The 15,117-nt window shown below is 37.9% G+C and overlaps 2 protein-coding genes across 3 annotated transcripts in view; one reads left to right on the top strand and one right to left on the bottom strand.

Moving 5' to 3' along the window:
• The first annotated feature begins 1,030 nt into the window (after window positions 1-1,030).
• On the top strand, window positions 1,031-6,129 carry MS3_00001215 (uncharacterized protein). Its single transcript, XM_051208696.1, has one exon. It carries the CDS (start codon window positions 1,644-1,646, stop codon window positions 4,638-4,640), a length of 2,997 nt encoding a protein of 998 aa, XP_051071971.1. The 5' UTR covers window positions 1,031-1,643; the 3' UTR covers window positions 4,641-6,129.
• Window positions 6,130-7,342: 1,213 nt separating this feature from the next.
• LRP2_1 (Low-density lipoprotein receptor- protein 2) overlaps window positions 7,343-15,117 on the bottom strand; it is a 50,363-nt gene continuing 42,588 nt past the window's right edge. For both annotated transcript variants that reach the window (XM_051208698.1, XM_051208697.1), the window contains 4 exons: window positions 10,212-10,378; window positions 9,712-9,940; window positions 9,430-9,593; window positions 7,343-8,156 (listed from right to left, as the gene is read on the bottom strand). Coding sequence is in view for 1 of the 2 variants with exons in the window: in XM_051208697.1 (XP_051071969.1) it covers window positions 8,005-8,156; window positions 9,430-9,593; window positions 9,712-9,940; window positions 10,212-10,378 (712 nt within the window). In the remaining variant the exon portion in view is untranslated. The remainder of the gene's footprint in view (window positions 8,157-9,429; window positions 9,594-9,711; window positions 9,941-10,211; window positions 10,379-15,117) is intronic.

Raw genomic sequence — 15,117 nt, 5'->3', positions numbered from 1 at the left:
TATTAAAATTGTCGTCTCCTGTAAACAGTTCAAGTGAACACGAACTGTAAACAAACTAAGGAATAGTAAGGAGTCGTGTACACTCGTTAAAACTAATCTGTTTTCCGAAATGTGGACATGCCTCGTAATAAGAGGTCTACCGAAAGCACTGGTTAGGTACTTCCCTAGAGGGCAATAATATAATAGCTGATCAACTAACAGCAGATAACTGAAGTTAACAGAACTGAAATTATGCGAATCATTGCTACTCTATTTCCCTCCATCAACATACAATAAGTGACCTGAAATAGCCTAAAACATATTATTATAACTCCTTTCCACCAGTGATAAAGTCAAAATTAGTGAGAAGTCAGAACAGTTAGAATACATTAAACAGCTAACTGTTTTTCGTCACTGTTAACGTTTCTCACATTTCTCACATTTCTCAATGGTCACCTAGCTAAAATGGGAAATACAGATGATATCTGACTTACGGCAACCAGTCTCATCTGAAGCGTCCCGACAATCTTGTCGACCATCACACCTCATTTGTTGTTCAATGCATTCACCAGAAGAACACTGATATTGACCAGGACGACAACGAGGAGCTGTTGCAAAATAATTTCATTGGCAAATAAACATACTTCAGTTAATTTTCACCATGAACACTTCATCATCAAAATCATTCAACATGAACACATGCAAAACAATCACTGAGGCATAAATCTTCTCTCAGTATTAGATCGGTGGATCAATGCTACAAATTCCCTATAGAATAGTCTCTTATTTCAAACAGTGGTTACATACATGTGCTCAGCCTTTAAGTCGATTGGTTACTACACATTCACCAACACAACCATTGCATTTTGACGGTTATCACTAACTGCTGCATTTTCTCGCACATATTCTACCATGTGATCTAGTTCTGAACACAATAATATCACACAGTTCTGGAAATAAATGACAATTTGAAAGGTGGGATTTCTCTGGAAAACACAATCCTCGTTATCGTCACCATTCTGCATATCTCTGTCTGTTGTGGACGATAGATCCGGAAACTCATATTTTTATATTTTATTTTATCGATAATCTTATCAATTAAATGTTAGATATTTTTTATTGGGGTCAATTGATGAACTATCGATTAAATGCGCAAAAAGTTCAATTGATGAACTCGTTGATTATTGTTTAAAAATTTTCTATGACAATATCGGTTGTAAATAATTGTATAAATACGCTTGATTGTGTGCTAGACTTGACTTGACTTGACTTGTTATCTACTGTTTGTCTGTAGAATACACTTTCTACACCTTACCCAGACTTATTCATCAAGTTAGCAGAGTTGAGGACAACGAACTAGAATAGCTATCGAGTCGCTGAATCATTGATCCTTCGTTCGTTCGAGTAAGACGCATCAGTAATAGCATTCAAGGAATAACGAAACATAACAAATTAGCGACGGTGGTTTTTCAATTATGGACCCTGCCAAACTTGAACTGTAACTTGAGCAGCAGCTGAAATTGATGCAAGTGTTGATGGAGACCTAGGTTACGCCTCCTTTACAGTCAAACACGTCTAGTCCAACCACGGCACCATCAGTAGATGGCATCGCAAATAGCATAGCTGAATTTCATTACGATCCTGATGCTAATGTTACTTTTGAGATGTGGTTCAGGCGTTATGAAGATCTATTTAAATTTGATTTCGCCAATCAAGATGATGCTTGGAAAGTGCGGCTGCTACTTCGTAAATTGGTTGCAACTGAGCTAGACAAGCATTGCAATCTGATCCTGCCTTTAAACCCACGTGACCGATCATTTGCAGACACAGTTCAAACATTAAGCCAACATTTTGGCGATAACTCGTCACTGTTTAATACTCGTTATCGATGCTTGAAGCTAACTATGAACGAAGATGATGATTTTCTTACGCATGCGGGCGTCGTCAACCGTGAATGCGAACGCTTCCGGTTAAAGTCCTTAACTGAAGATCAGTTTAAAGCCCTGATCCTTATTTGCAGCCTACAGTACCAAAAGTTCAGTGACTTACGAACAAGGCTACTAAGTCGTTTGGATCAAGAGCCGAAACTCACCCTGAGTGATATAGCTAATGAATATCAACGTCTCATTAATCTTCAACGAGACACTTCTATGGTCCAGAGTGGTGGGTCTAGCCGATCTGAAGTACGAGCGGTGCAACAGACACCTCACAAAAACAAATACGTCCCCGCTTCATCCAGTCCATCTCACTCCAGCTCTAGACGACAGACTAAAGCAACTCCTCCTGCTCCTTGCTGGCAATGTGGTGCATGGCACTACGTTCGAAACTGCTCATTTAATCAACATCGATGCAAGAAGTGTGAGGTTATTGGTCATAAGGATGGGTTTTGTCTGAGGAAGAAGACTCCAAGTCAATCCAGAAATACCAAAAAAACCTTTTCTAGATCCCGCACCAATTCATTGAGCTTAGTATCTTTGTTTCAAAGCTCACCACCAAGTCAGAGAAAATTTATTACTGTTAACATTAATGTGCATTCATCTAGATTGCAAATAGATACAGCATCAGATGTCACTATCCTCTCTCGTAAGACTTGGATCAAAATGGGCAGCCCAAACTTGCAGCATACAACGCAAAAGCCTCGTACTGCGTGTGGCAATTACCTTAACCTGCTAGGAAAAATGGAATGTACAGTTACTTTCCGTGATTTGGCATTTGTTGGGGTATGCTACATAACGCCAGCTGATCTAAATTTGCTCGGGTTAGATTGGTTCGATCACTTAAATTTAGCTGATGTCCCGTTGAATACCATATGCAACCTGGTATCACAACCCCAACTGCGACAACAACCACATGACTTGGAATCATATACGAGGACCCTAATGACGCAGTTTTCAACTATTTTCCAACCTGGATTGGGTCGCTGCTCTGTCATGAAAGCAACACTTCGATTGAAAACTGGGGCTAAGCCTGTTTTTGGCCCAAAGAGACCTGTCCCTTATGGAACATTACAAACAGTAGATGAAGAATTGAACCGCCTTCAACAACAAGGAGTTATCACTCCCGTTTCCTACTCTGCATGGGCAGCACCTATCGTGGTTATTAAGAAGGCCAACGGCACGATGCGTATATGTGCTGACTTTTCAACAGGTCTCAACGCAGCTCTGGAACAACATCACTATCCCCTGCCTGTTCCCGCAGACCTATTTACAATGCTGAATGGGGGAAGATTTTTCGCTAAGCTGGATCTAGCTGATGCTTATTTGCAAGTGGAAGTAGATGAAGCATCAAGAGAGCTGTTAACTATCAATATTCATCGTGGTTTGTTCCAGTATAACCGTCTACCTTTCGGGGTCAGAACTGCACCATCTATTTCCCAACAACTGATGGATAACATCCTATCAGGTATCTCGGGAGTCGCGGCTTATTTGGATGACATTTTAATTATAGCAACGACATTGGAACAGCTACGAGAACGCACGACATTGGTACTGCAACGCATCAGTGACAACGGGTTCCGGTTACGCCCAGAGAAATGCCAGTTTTGCTTGCAGTCGGTAAAGTACTTGGGGTTCATTTTCGATGCCGACGGCCGCAAGCCGGATCCTGAGAATATCCGAGCTATCAAACTGATGCCCACTCCCACTAATGTCTCGGCACTACGTTCCTTCCTGGGACTTGTCAGCTATTACTCAGCGTTCATTCCATCGATGCATGATATTCGCGCTCCACTCAATAGCTTACTGCAGAAGAACAGTTCTTGGAACTGGACTAAACAGTGTGACACTGCTTTTTGTAAACTCAAGTCCATTATTAGTTCGGAATTGCTGTTGACACACTACGATCCAGCCATGCCGATCATCGTAGCTACAGACGCTTCAGCGTATGGCCTAGGCGCTGTTATCTCCCATCAGTTCCCGGATGCATCGGAAAAAGCCGTTATGCATGCATCCCGCACACTAACCCTAGCAGAAAAAAAATACAGTCAGATGGAAGAAGAAGCGCTTGCGCTTGTGTTTGCTGTGCGCCGTTTCCACAAGTTCCTGTACTGTCGGAGATTCACGCTTCTCACAGATCACAAGCCTTTACTCGCAATATTCGGGTCGAAATCTGTCATTCCAGCTCATTCAGCAAATCGTCTTCAGAGATGGGCTTTAGCACTTTTGGGGTATGATTTCGAGATCTACTACCGACGCACTCAACAATTCGGTCAGGCGGATGCCTTATCACGGCTCACTAGTGACCAGTTGGCGGCTGAGGAAAACACGGTAATCGCATCTCTGCTAGCGGAAGACCACGCCGAATGTTATCTGACAACCGCAATACGAACTTTACCGGTATCTGCAAAGGATATACAAAATGCTTCTAAGAGCGACCCCATCATAAACAGAACTATGAGCTATGTCACCAACGGTTGGCCGTCTAAGAAGTTTGATGGTGATATAAAACAGCTGTATCAGCGGCGGGATTCTCTATGCATTGTAAACGACTGCTTAATGTTCGGAGATAGAGTGGTTGTGCCAGAATCCCTTCGTGCAAAAGTGCTGAAACAGTTCCACCTTGGTCATCCGGGGATTAGACAAATGAAATCCATAGCCAGGAGTCATGCATATTGGCCGCTAATGGATCAACATATAACAGAATTGGTTGGGAAATGTATGTGATGTCAGCAAGCGGCAAAAATGAACGCCAAAGTTCCACCAGTTTCATGGCCACAACCTGATCATCCTTGGTCCAGAATACACGTCGACTTTGCAGGCCCGATTAACGGAACCATGTATCTAGTTGTAGTCGACGCCCTTTCGAAATGGCCTGAAATCAACCCTATCATACCGCCAACGTCAACTAAAACAATACAGATCCTCACAGAATTTTTCTCCCGAAATGGTATACCAGACGCTATTGTATCTGACAACGGTTCACAGTTCACCTCAAGCCAATTCCAGTCATTCTGTCAACGACTAGCCATAAAACACTTACGCTCGCCACCATACCACCCGCAGTCGAATGGGCAAGCAGAAAGGTTTGTGGATACGTTTAAAAGTGCCTTGGCTAAAACAAAAGGGGAGGGGACGCCAGCAGAAGCGTTGCAAAATTTCTTATACGTGTATCGAACAACACCAAATAAGACGTTGCCGGAGCGAAAGTCCCCAGCAGAGATCCTAATGGGAAGAAGACTGAAGACGATCCACAGCCTGATGAATCCAAGTAATGCAACTACACCAGTACGGACAAAGTTTGAAAAGCGATCCACGTACGAAGTGGGAGGTCCTGTGTTTGCCCGTGATTACAGACCGACTCATAGTCCATGGACAGAAGCGCGAGTGGTCAGAAGAGTTGGCCGACTCATGTACGAAGTTGAGGTAGGCAGTGACAGGTGGCAACGCCATCGGAGTCAGTTACGCAAACGGTTAGCCCCAGACCGCCCATCAACAGAATCAAATATTTCTCTTGACATCCTGCAAGACACATTCAACTTACCGGCAACCCCACCACAAAAAAAACCTCAAAAACAAACTGAAACACGTCCCAGACGGTGGCCTATCCGAGAACGCCGAGCAACAGACAGGATGCAGGTTGACCCCAGTAAAGCCCGCTACCAAAAAGCGGAGGAGTGTTGGGGACGATAGATCCGGAAACTCATATTTTTATATTTTATTTTATCGATAATCTTATCAATTAAATGTTAGATATTTTTTATTGGGGTCAATTGATGAACTATCGATTAAATGCGCAAAAAGTTCAATTGATGAACTCGTTGATTATTGTTTAAAAATTTTCTATGACAATATCGGTTGTAAATAATTGTATAAATACGCTTGATTGTGTGCTAGACTTGACTTGACTTGACTTGTTATCTACTGTTTGTCTGTAGAATACACTTTCTACACCTTACCCAGACTTATTCATCAAGTTAGCAGAGTTGAGGACAACGAACTAGAATAGCTATCGAGTCGCTGAATCATTGATCCTTCGTTCGTTCGAGTAAGACGCATCAGTAATAGCATTCAAGGAATAACGAAACATAACACTCTACCATCATCAGGATTGTCGTCCTGACCATCACTGTCTTTTCTTATTCTACTTACTCTTCTACGATGTCATTGCCCGAGTCACCATTGTCCTTATCGACGTCATCAACGACACCTGAGCAATGTCACATGACGAGCGTATTCTAGAGAACATCTTTTCTTGTTGCCGTTAATTGAAGAATCCCGTCATTCCGATATCCAGTGATTAGTGAATTGTGAGCGTTGAGTGAGATCACTCCAGCTCTGAGAATAAGTTTCGTCCACAATCTCGACTATACAGCTACCTACAGATACACGCAGAGACATATGAACATTTGCAAGATCAGGTGGACCTGTTCATCATTGACTGGACGATTTTCATACTGACCGAGGGAGCCGGTGACAACTCAACCATCCCACAATGAACGAATAATCTTCTCAGTGTTGTGTGGTCTGAACAGTGTGATTTCAACGTCTCGACGAGTTGAGACGTCGCAGTATCATTCGGTTGCTAATTGGGATATAACAACTTTCCAACCGTACGCGATACACCCACACTCCACCCACAATGCTAGTTAAGCAGTAGAATAAATCAGAAGACCAATTATTAAAATTGTCGTCTCCTGTAAACAGTTCAAGTGAACACGAACTGTAAACAAACTAAGGAATAGTAAGGAGTCGTGTACACTCGTTAAAACTAATCTGTTTTCCGAAATGTGGACATGCCTCGTAATAAGAGGTCTACCGAAAGCACTGGTTAGGTACTTCCCTAGAGGGCAATAATATAATAGCTGATCAACTAACAGCAGATAACTGAAGTTAACAGAACTGAAATTATGCGAATCATTGCTACTCTATTTCCCTCCATCAACATACAATAAGTGACCTGAAATAGCCTAAAACATATTATTATAACTCCTTTCCACCAGTGATAAAGTCAAAATTAGTGAGAAGTCAGAACAGTTAGAATACATTAAACAGCTAACTGTTTTTCGTCACTGTTAACGTTTCTCACATTTCTCACATTTCTCAATGGTCACCTAGCTAAAATGGGAAATACAGATGATATCTGACTTACGGCAACCAGTCTCATCTGAAGCGTCCCGACAATCTTGTCGACCATCACACCTCATTTGTTGTTCAATGCATTCACCAGAAGAACACTGATATTGACCAGGACGACAACGAGGAGCTGTTGCAAAATAATTTCATTGGCAAATAAACATACTTCAGTTAATTTTCACCATGAACACTTCATCATCAAAATCATTCAACATGAACACATGCAAAACAATCACTGAGGCATAAATCTTCTCTCAGTATTAGATCGGTGGATCAATGCTACAAATTCCCTATAGAATAGTCTCTTATTTCAAACAGTGGTTACATACATGTGCTCAGCCTTTAAGTCGATTGGTTACTACACATTCACCAACACAACCATTGCATTTTGACGGTTATCACTAACTGCTGCATTTTCTCGCACATTTTCTTTCGATATTTTCTAAACATTTTGTAATTCCTGGTTTATATCCCTTTTTTGGTGTATTTGTGCGCATATGGTCTCTGTATGATTTTTGAGTAGTCTTTTGTTTATTGAAATTTTATTTTTGTTGCTCTGTTGGTGTTTTTATAAGTCTCTTTTCATTAGGAATTTTTACACGAATATTAGCGATTTAGTAAATGGTTGTAACTAGACGTTGATCTTCCTGTAGATTTACATTTAACGGGTGAGTATTTCTATGTGTGTTATATATTTTGACTAAACACCTCATTTATATCAGTAAGATTCAATAACTCATTATCAGGAGAACCTCAAAGCTTCGGAAAAAGATAACCAACGTTTTAATTCTTTTTTCTATGGAAATTTTACTACATGTGAAAACTAGGTTTGGTAATTGGTAAATTTTATTCCAAAATCCTAGATATTTCATGATGCATGAACTTGCGTTCAATTTCTCTATAATAGGATATATCTTTTTACTTAATTTCCATACAGCAAAATTCCATTACTTGTTTAATAACACACTCTTCTATAGAAAAACATATTTCTGAACTTACGGCAACCAATTTCATCTGAGCCGTCTCGACAATGTTGTGTACCGTCACATCGCATTTCAGGAGTAATACACTCACCCGAAGAACAAAGAATGCTAGGTGGTTGGCAAACTGAAACCAAAGTATTTAAAAATATATGCAATAAACTCCCGAAATCAATGCTAACTTCATATGCACCACATATATAAACTGAAAATATTATTCTTTTGAAATATTTCTAATCATATAAATCTGAAACTTACTTTCTCTTTCATAAATGCTAATGTTTGTATTTGTTTCTTGTTTTCTAGGTATATTACACATCTAATTACTATTATGCAACTGTCATTCAATTAATTGAGCGATATTTAAAATTGTGAAAAATAGTTACATTATTAACATCTTGAGTTGTTTGGAGCAATTCATTATAATGCTTAATTTAATAGTTGAGTTCATGAGTCAAATAAAGCTAGACCACCACGGAAAACGTGGAAGCACTGGACGGCCGTTTCGTTCTAGTATGGGACTCTTCAGTACAATGGAAGATGGTCGTGCGATTTCGGGGATTAGTTGATATTAGACACTAATACCATTGGATGCCGGCTCAGTGGTCCAGTAGGTTAAGCGTTCGTGTGCAAAACTGAAGGCCCTGGGTTCGAATCCTGCGAGCGGGATCGTGGATGCGCACTACTGAGGAGTATCACAGTAGGATGAAATGGCCATTCAGTGCTTCCAGGTTTCCAACGGTGGTCTAACATCAATCGGTTCATGATCTCAATCAAAAACTTAATAATCTCCACAACCCCTATACTGATAACATACCAAAATGGCTGCAGAAACAAATGAATTTCAATGGTCAAATATGATCACAGGATAGACATAACTCATCTCCCATTGCAAAACATTTGATTAAGACTGGTCATAAGGTTGATATCAAGTCAGCATTTGTAGTGTTGTACAAAAGCGTTCAAGGACGTGTACTAAGATTTATTGAAGCCTTGGCTATACGGAAACTGAAACCCCATTTATGCGTTTAAAAACAATTTGTCCTTACTTATAACCTACCTTGGTAATACTGATTTATTATCCAAAGTGGTAATCACATTTATTGTGTACTTTATTATTATTATTTATCTTTGTTACGGCCCACCTTTAACATGTTCGGTTGACCTTTTAATTTTCATATAAAAATGTCTTAACAAGTATACATGTGATCAAAATATTCGAAATGTATTGCGCAAATATATCACATAATTCAGATAAAATTCGTCTTCTCATTCCATTATCGAAACTAAACTGTGCCACTAAAGAAAAAGTGAAAGTTATTGAGGAAATTTTCCAAAATGTACGTAGTTACCAAAAAAGCATTTTTGATAATCAGCTGTTAAATGCACATTGAACTAACCACAATTAATTTCATCAGATCCATCGGGACATTGAGTTTGCCCGTCACATCTCTGAGATTGTTGTATACAATTTCCGTCATAACACATGAAGTATCCTAATCCACATCGATCGGTAACTACATTGATTATTGCAGTTCTAGGGCTTTCATCGGGAAAGTAACATCTGTAAGATAAAACAATGAAAGACGTAAACTATGGTAGTCAGTCAACCAAATACAACAATAGAAAAAACTATTTTTCTATTATTACTAAGAATTTATGAAATAAATTAATCAACTTACTCAATTCTTGTATCATTGGCTTCTACTGAAAGTCCATATGGTGCCTTAATAAGCAGAATACCTGGAGATCTCTCAATGATAAATCGAGGATCGGACTCTACATCTTGACCACTATGTACAAAACGTGCATGTGGCATTCTGGTCCCTGGTAAAATAGTTTGACATTTAAGTGAAAAAGGTTCTGATGGTTTAACTACAATACGAGTTGGAATCACAGTAAGTCCAGCATCTACAAAGAAAAATGAAATTCTGAATTACGATTAAAATATGAGATAAATATGTATAAAAAGTAGAGACAAGTTTGCAAAGATTATATACATGATAAAAGCTAATTATTCTTATTATGAATGATCAAGTTTATAAATTCCTTGGCTAAATGAAATTTAAAACTAATTACATAATCATAAACTTTAAATAAACTATCATTATCTGTAAAACAAAAATGGAACACATTTGACGGATAAATAGATATATATATAAAAAAATAAATAAGTACTCACTGCAAAAACTGCTACCCTCATCTGACTTATCAAGACAGTCAGCTTTACCATCACATATTGAAGAAGTTTGAATACATTGTCGAGTTCTACATTGTGACTGACTAGCAGTACAAATATCCATTATGTATAATGTAACTTCTTTATAATTGAGTCCTGGTAACATACAACTGAAATCATTAAGATTATGAGTATTTATTTGTTTAGAAACAAATATACATATATAAACTGTGGAAAGAATTTTACTGGTGACAGTTCTCAAAATATGCTCCTGTTGAGAATATAGATATACCATAAGTATTTAGTTGTTAAATTGAGCCAAATATTCAAAAAGGATTTTTGAATATAACATAAAAAACACCTAAATCACACTGAATCCCCTGTTCATGAATTAAATAAGAAAGTATGGAGCTCTGTACATTCATCATTTTGTTAATTAAGTTTATGTAGCAAAAAAACACAACTTTAACTAGTATACTTTTCGATTGAAATCATGAGTCAATTGAGGCTAGACCAGCATGGAAAACCTGGAAGCACTGGATGGCCGTTTCGTCCCAGTATGGGACTCGCCAGCAGTGCGCATCCACGATCCCGCACCTCGTGAGCCGGTGTTATTGTTAGACATTAACACCATTGGATGCCGGCCCAGTGGTCTAGTTGGTTAAGCTCTTGGCGCGAGACTGATAGGTCTTGGGTTAGAGTCTCGCCGGCTGCGGGATCGTGGGTGCGCACTGCTGAGGAGTCCCATGCTAGGACGAAACGGCAGTCCAGTGCTCCCAGGTTTCCCATGGTGATCTAGCTTCAATTGACTCATGATTTCAATTCAAACTTAACAGTCTCCAAAACAGCTAAACTGATAGTATACTTTTCGTTATTCAGTATTATACTAACTTTACCTTGGCTTATGAAGTGAAAAACCTAGCTTAATATCCTGTCAGTTTTTGAAATGTGAAAATACGTAAATAATCATTCTTAAAACGTCTTGGTAAATTTTATCTACTAAGAATATATGAACGACGTATAAGAGGTACAAATTAAACGAAAACTATTGTATTCTGAGGTCAAGAGTAAAATAAAACTTGGTTCAGTTTTCCATTTTTTAAAACCAAATTAACTTATAAAAAATTATCAGAATGAGTTTTGTGGAGATCTTAGTAAATTTCACAGGTTGAAATCATGAGTCAGTTGAAGCTAGACCACTATTGAAAACCTGGAAGCACTGGACGGCCGTTTTGTCCTAGTATGGGATCCTCAGCAGTGCTCATCCACGAACCCGCCCCCGCGGGATTCGAACCCAGGACCTACTGGCTTCGCTCGCGAGCACTTAACCATTAGACCACTGAGCCGGCTTCGCGCGCGAAGCCAGTAGGTCCTGGGTTCGAATCCCGCAGGGGCGGGTTCGTGGATGAGCACTGCTGAGGATCCCATACTAGGACAAAACGGCCGTCCAGTGCTTCCAGGTTTTCAATAGTGGTCTAGCTTCAACTGACTCATGATTTCAACCTGTGAAATTTATAAAAAATCATAACAATTCCCTTCTTGGATAAAATACTTTATTATATCTAATAAAAACAGTGACCTCAATATCATCCTGGATCAGTTCAGTGGTTGTCGTTAATCCATCTGATTCACATTGGAATCAAACTCAAAGTTTCATTTCCTCGATGTCTTTTTAAATAGAAGACAAGATGGCACATTGAAAGATTGTTTATACCGACAACCAACTTAGAACGGATGATACACGAATTTTCACAGCTGAGTCCCATTAGGCAGAAAGGCAAACTTAATTCAATCCTTATCATAAAGGTATAGGTGAACATGTTCGGAGGATAAAATAAACGAGGAACTACTCAACTTCCAACAAATATTCCTCAAAAACTATGATCCAACCAGGTTTATTAAACGTAACATGAAACCGAAATAACAATCTATAAGGATTCATACAGATTCTAGGAGAACTGAACATTGAGTTCAAAGAAGGAACCACTGTAGAAATTTTGAATGGTCGTCTAACGAAGTCCTTGAGGAAACTTTTTTATGCCACTAGGCTTCATACCATCCTTTCTAGCCCTTTCATCATTCATGGGTGTATCAAGGGTAAAGCACGCATTAGGTCAGTTCAATGTGCGTTTATAAATTCACTTGCTCATGTGGAGCAGGTTACACAGGACACATAAATCAAGTGCTTTACAGGCACATCTCCGAATATTATCCCTCATGGCTTTCGAAAGGCGAAAATAAATCAATAAACAGTTCAATATTAAAACTTCTTGTGAACTCGGGTCACATGGCACCATCTCACAAATCTTTTAAAATCATCTATACAGTCAGACGATTCGTTTCGAAAAAGGCACAATTTAATGAATCATGCAGTGTAGAGGAGCTAGCAATCAATCATTTAAAACATGAACTCTGTGAAAGAGATACACACAGGCTATTATTCTTCCGTGACACTAACAATTAATTTTCAGAAATGGTCATTTGATTTTATTAAATCCTCATGTTTTTAATCCCATTAATTTTGATTTTAGTTATTAGTTATTATCATCTTTATGTTCTTAATTTGTACTTCCCCATTCTCATATTCGTCAAGTGGCAACTATCCTTATCACATTCGATTTCACAATATTATAACCCTCGTTATTTCAATTTTGAAACGTTTAACTACTAATAAGTAGTATAAAGTTGTAAACATTCTCAGGACACTGCTCGAGAACAATTTTTAAATCATTGAACTGAAAATTGTTTTAGCATGCATCGACCTCTCTTAGATCACTAACAAAAATCAGACAGCACGGAATAGCTCTACTGACATTCATAGGTAACTCTTTCAACTGTGAAATTGAGTCACATGAGTTTGGTCCCAATCAGTAATATCAATTCCTTTACCTTTGAAATTACTCCATGCTGATGAGTCCCAACCAACAAGTCATGGTTCCCCTATAAACTATCTGAGACCATTTAAAACCATAAAGTGATGCGCATGATGTTTGGATATTTTGATTAGTCACCATACTGCAACTTTTTAGACAGAATTAGATCAACACTGGTATTGGTTATTCTTCAGTTATTAATCAAAGCAAGATAATTAGTTGAAATACAACCAGAGTAGATGAAAACCACTTCCAGTTATTTAAATAGAATAATAAATAAATAAATGACAATACCCTTGATATTTACTGTTAGTCAGATTTTAACATAATCTGAACAACCTAGTTTATCCAACTTCATCCATTCAGAGTGAATATACCTGTATGAAACATAAATTATTATCCGGTCTATGACTTTTAAGATAGTTAACTAAATAAATTTCCTTTAAATCATTAAAACAGTTTATAAAAGTTAGGTGAGAGTATAATTTATGGAGGAACCAATCGGATATAAGATAACGAGGTTTAGATTTTGGTACGAAATTCATTCGTCCATCTGGCCAAATACTATTTTGGCATTATAGCTGATGTCAGTTCGTGATGAAAACCCTAAACAAATCCTTAACCTTAACCATCAACTGTAAATCATAATTCGAATTCCTCACACTGATTTATAACCTTCATTTAGTCTTAGTTAGTAGGTGGACATCCTCAAGGTCACTTTGGCGTCGCTCAATGGTCGTCCATAAATTATAGTCTCACCTGTAGTTGAAAGTTATATTACAAGTTTTTTTTAACTAGTTAACTTCAGTGTTCAATATATCCTAACTCTATGATACTCGATATACAGATTCTCACAATACTTTAATCAACGAATAAAACTTATTATAGACAATTTCACATGTTTTTTTCTACATTTATGATTAAATGAACTGATGATAAGCATATAATTATCTCAAAACTAGGATATTTTCATATAATATATAGAGTAGTCAATAAGGTATCAAATGATATTTCATACAATACAGATAATTCTTAAACTGGTGAAATCATGTTTCAGTTTATCTGTTAATATGAAGTTTGTGCTGATGATGTCATTTGGGAGAACGATGAAAGCTCCACGACCAAACCATCCAGTTCAGAGAACAAAACTGCATCAAAATCATCCACCTGAGCTACAAATCTTCCCCACCATCTCAAAGTTGATTATTATTATCTTAATAACTAGAATTCAACTTATTATAGAAGGGAGTATTTCACAATCTTTTCCTCTCCACCAACGATGTATGGAGTCAAGTAAATATACTATTTGACTGATGAATCCCTAATTTTTACATAACTACTTGAGTTAAACATTACGAAGCAATCATTCTGAGTGATTATGTTAGAGACATGATTTAATAATTCCCATTTCATTTGTTTTTGACGAAGAAAACTTTCTTTTCGACGATTTCATTTACTTAAGATGTATGATCGTATTTATGGTTAATTTTATTTGCTAAAACAGTATTCTAAAGTAAAATGAAAAGGTGTCAATTATTTTTAAAAAAATTTGAAGCGCTATGTTGTCAAGACTTGAAAATCAGATATTGAAAGGAAATTATGTATTGATCAGCTAATGAAAAAGTGATAAACTAAAAATAATTGTCCACTTGATAGCCATTAACAACAGAATAATTAATTGTAATAATTGACAAATAATAGTTATGAAAATAGTTTGAAAGGAGTAGAAATAATACAATAAAGATGAGAAAGATAGATAATGGAAGATAGGACAGAGGTCAAGACATTGGAAGAGTGAGGGACTGAACACACTGTTGTTGTACGCAAAGGTTAGGAGTAAACTAATGGATATCAAGAACCTCTGTTATACATAAGTTTTTCATTTCCATTCCCTGTGAACCGACTATTCTGACCGTATTTATGATTTAAAAGGAGGCTTCTGGTGAAACAGAATGGCCGGAATTGACTAGATGCTCCAAGATTGAGCTTTTGACTAGTTTCCGTTATCTTTGGAGAGCCAGGGAGAGTAAGGTTCG

The sequence above is a fragment of the Schistosoma haematobium genome, chromosome ZW (genome assembly GCF_000699445.3).
Source record: "Schistosoma haematobium chromosome ZW, whole genome shotgun sequence".
NCBI classification, from domain to species: Eukaryota; Metazoa; Platyhelminthes; class Trematoda; order Strigeidida; family Schistosomatidae; genus Schistosoma; species Schistosoma haematobium.
This window is presented reverse-complemented; position numbering and strand designations above follow the sequence as displayed.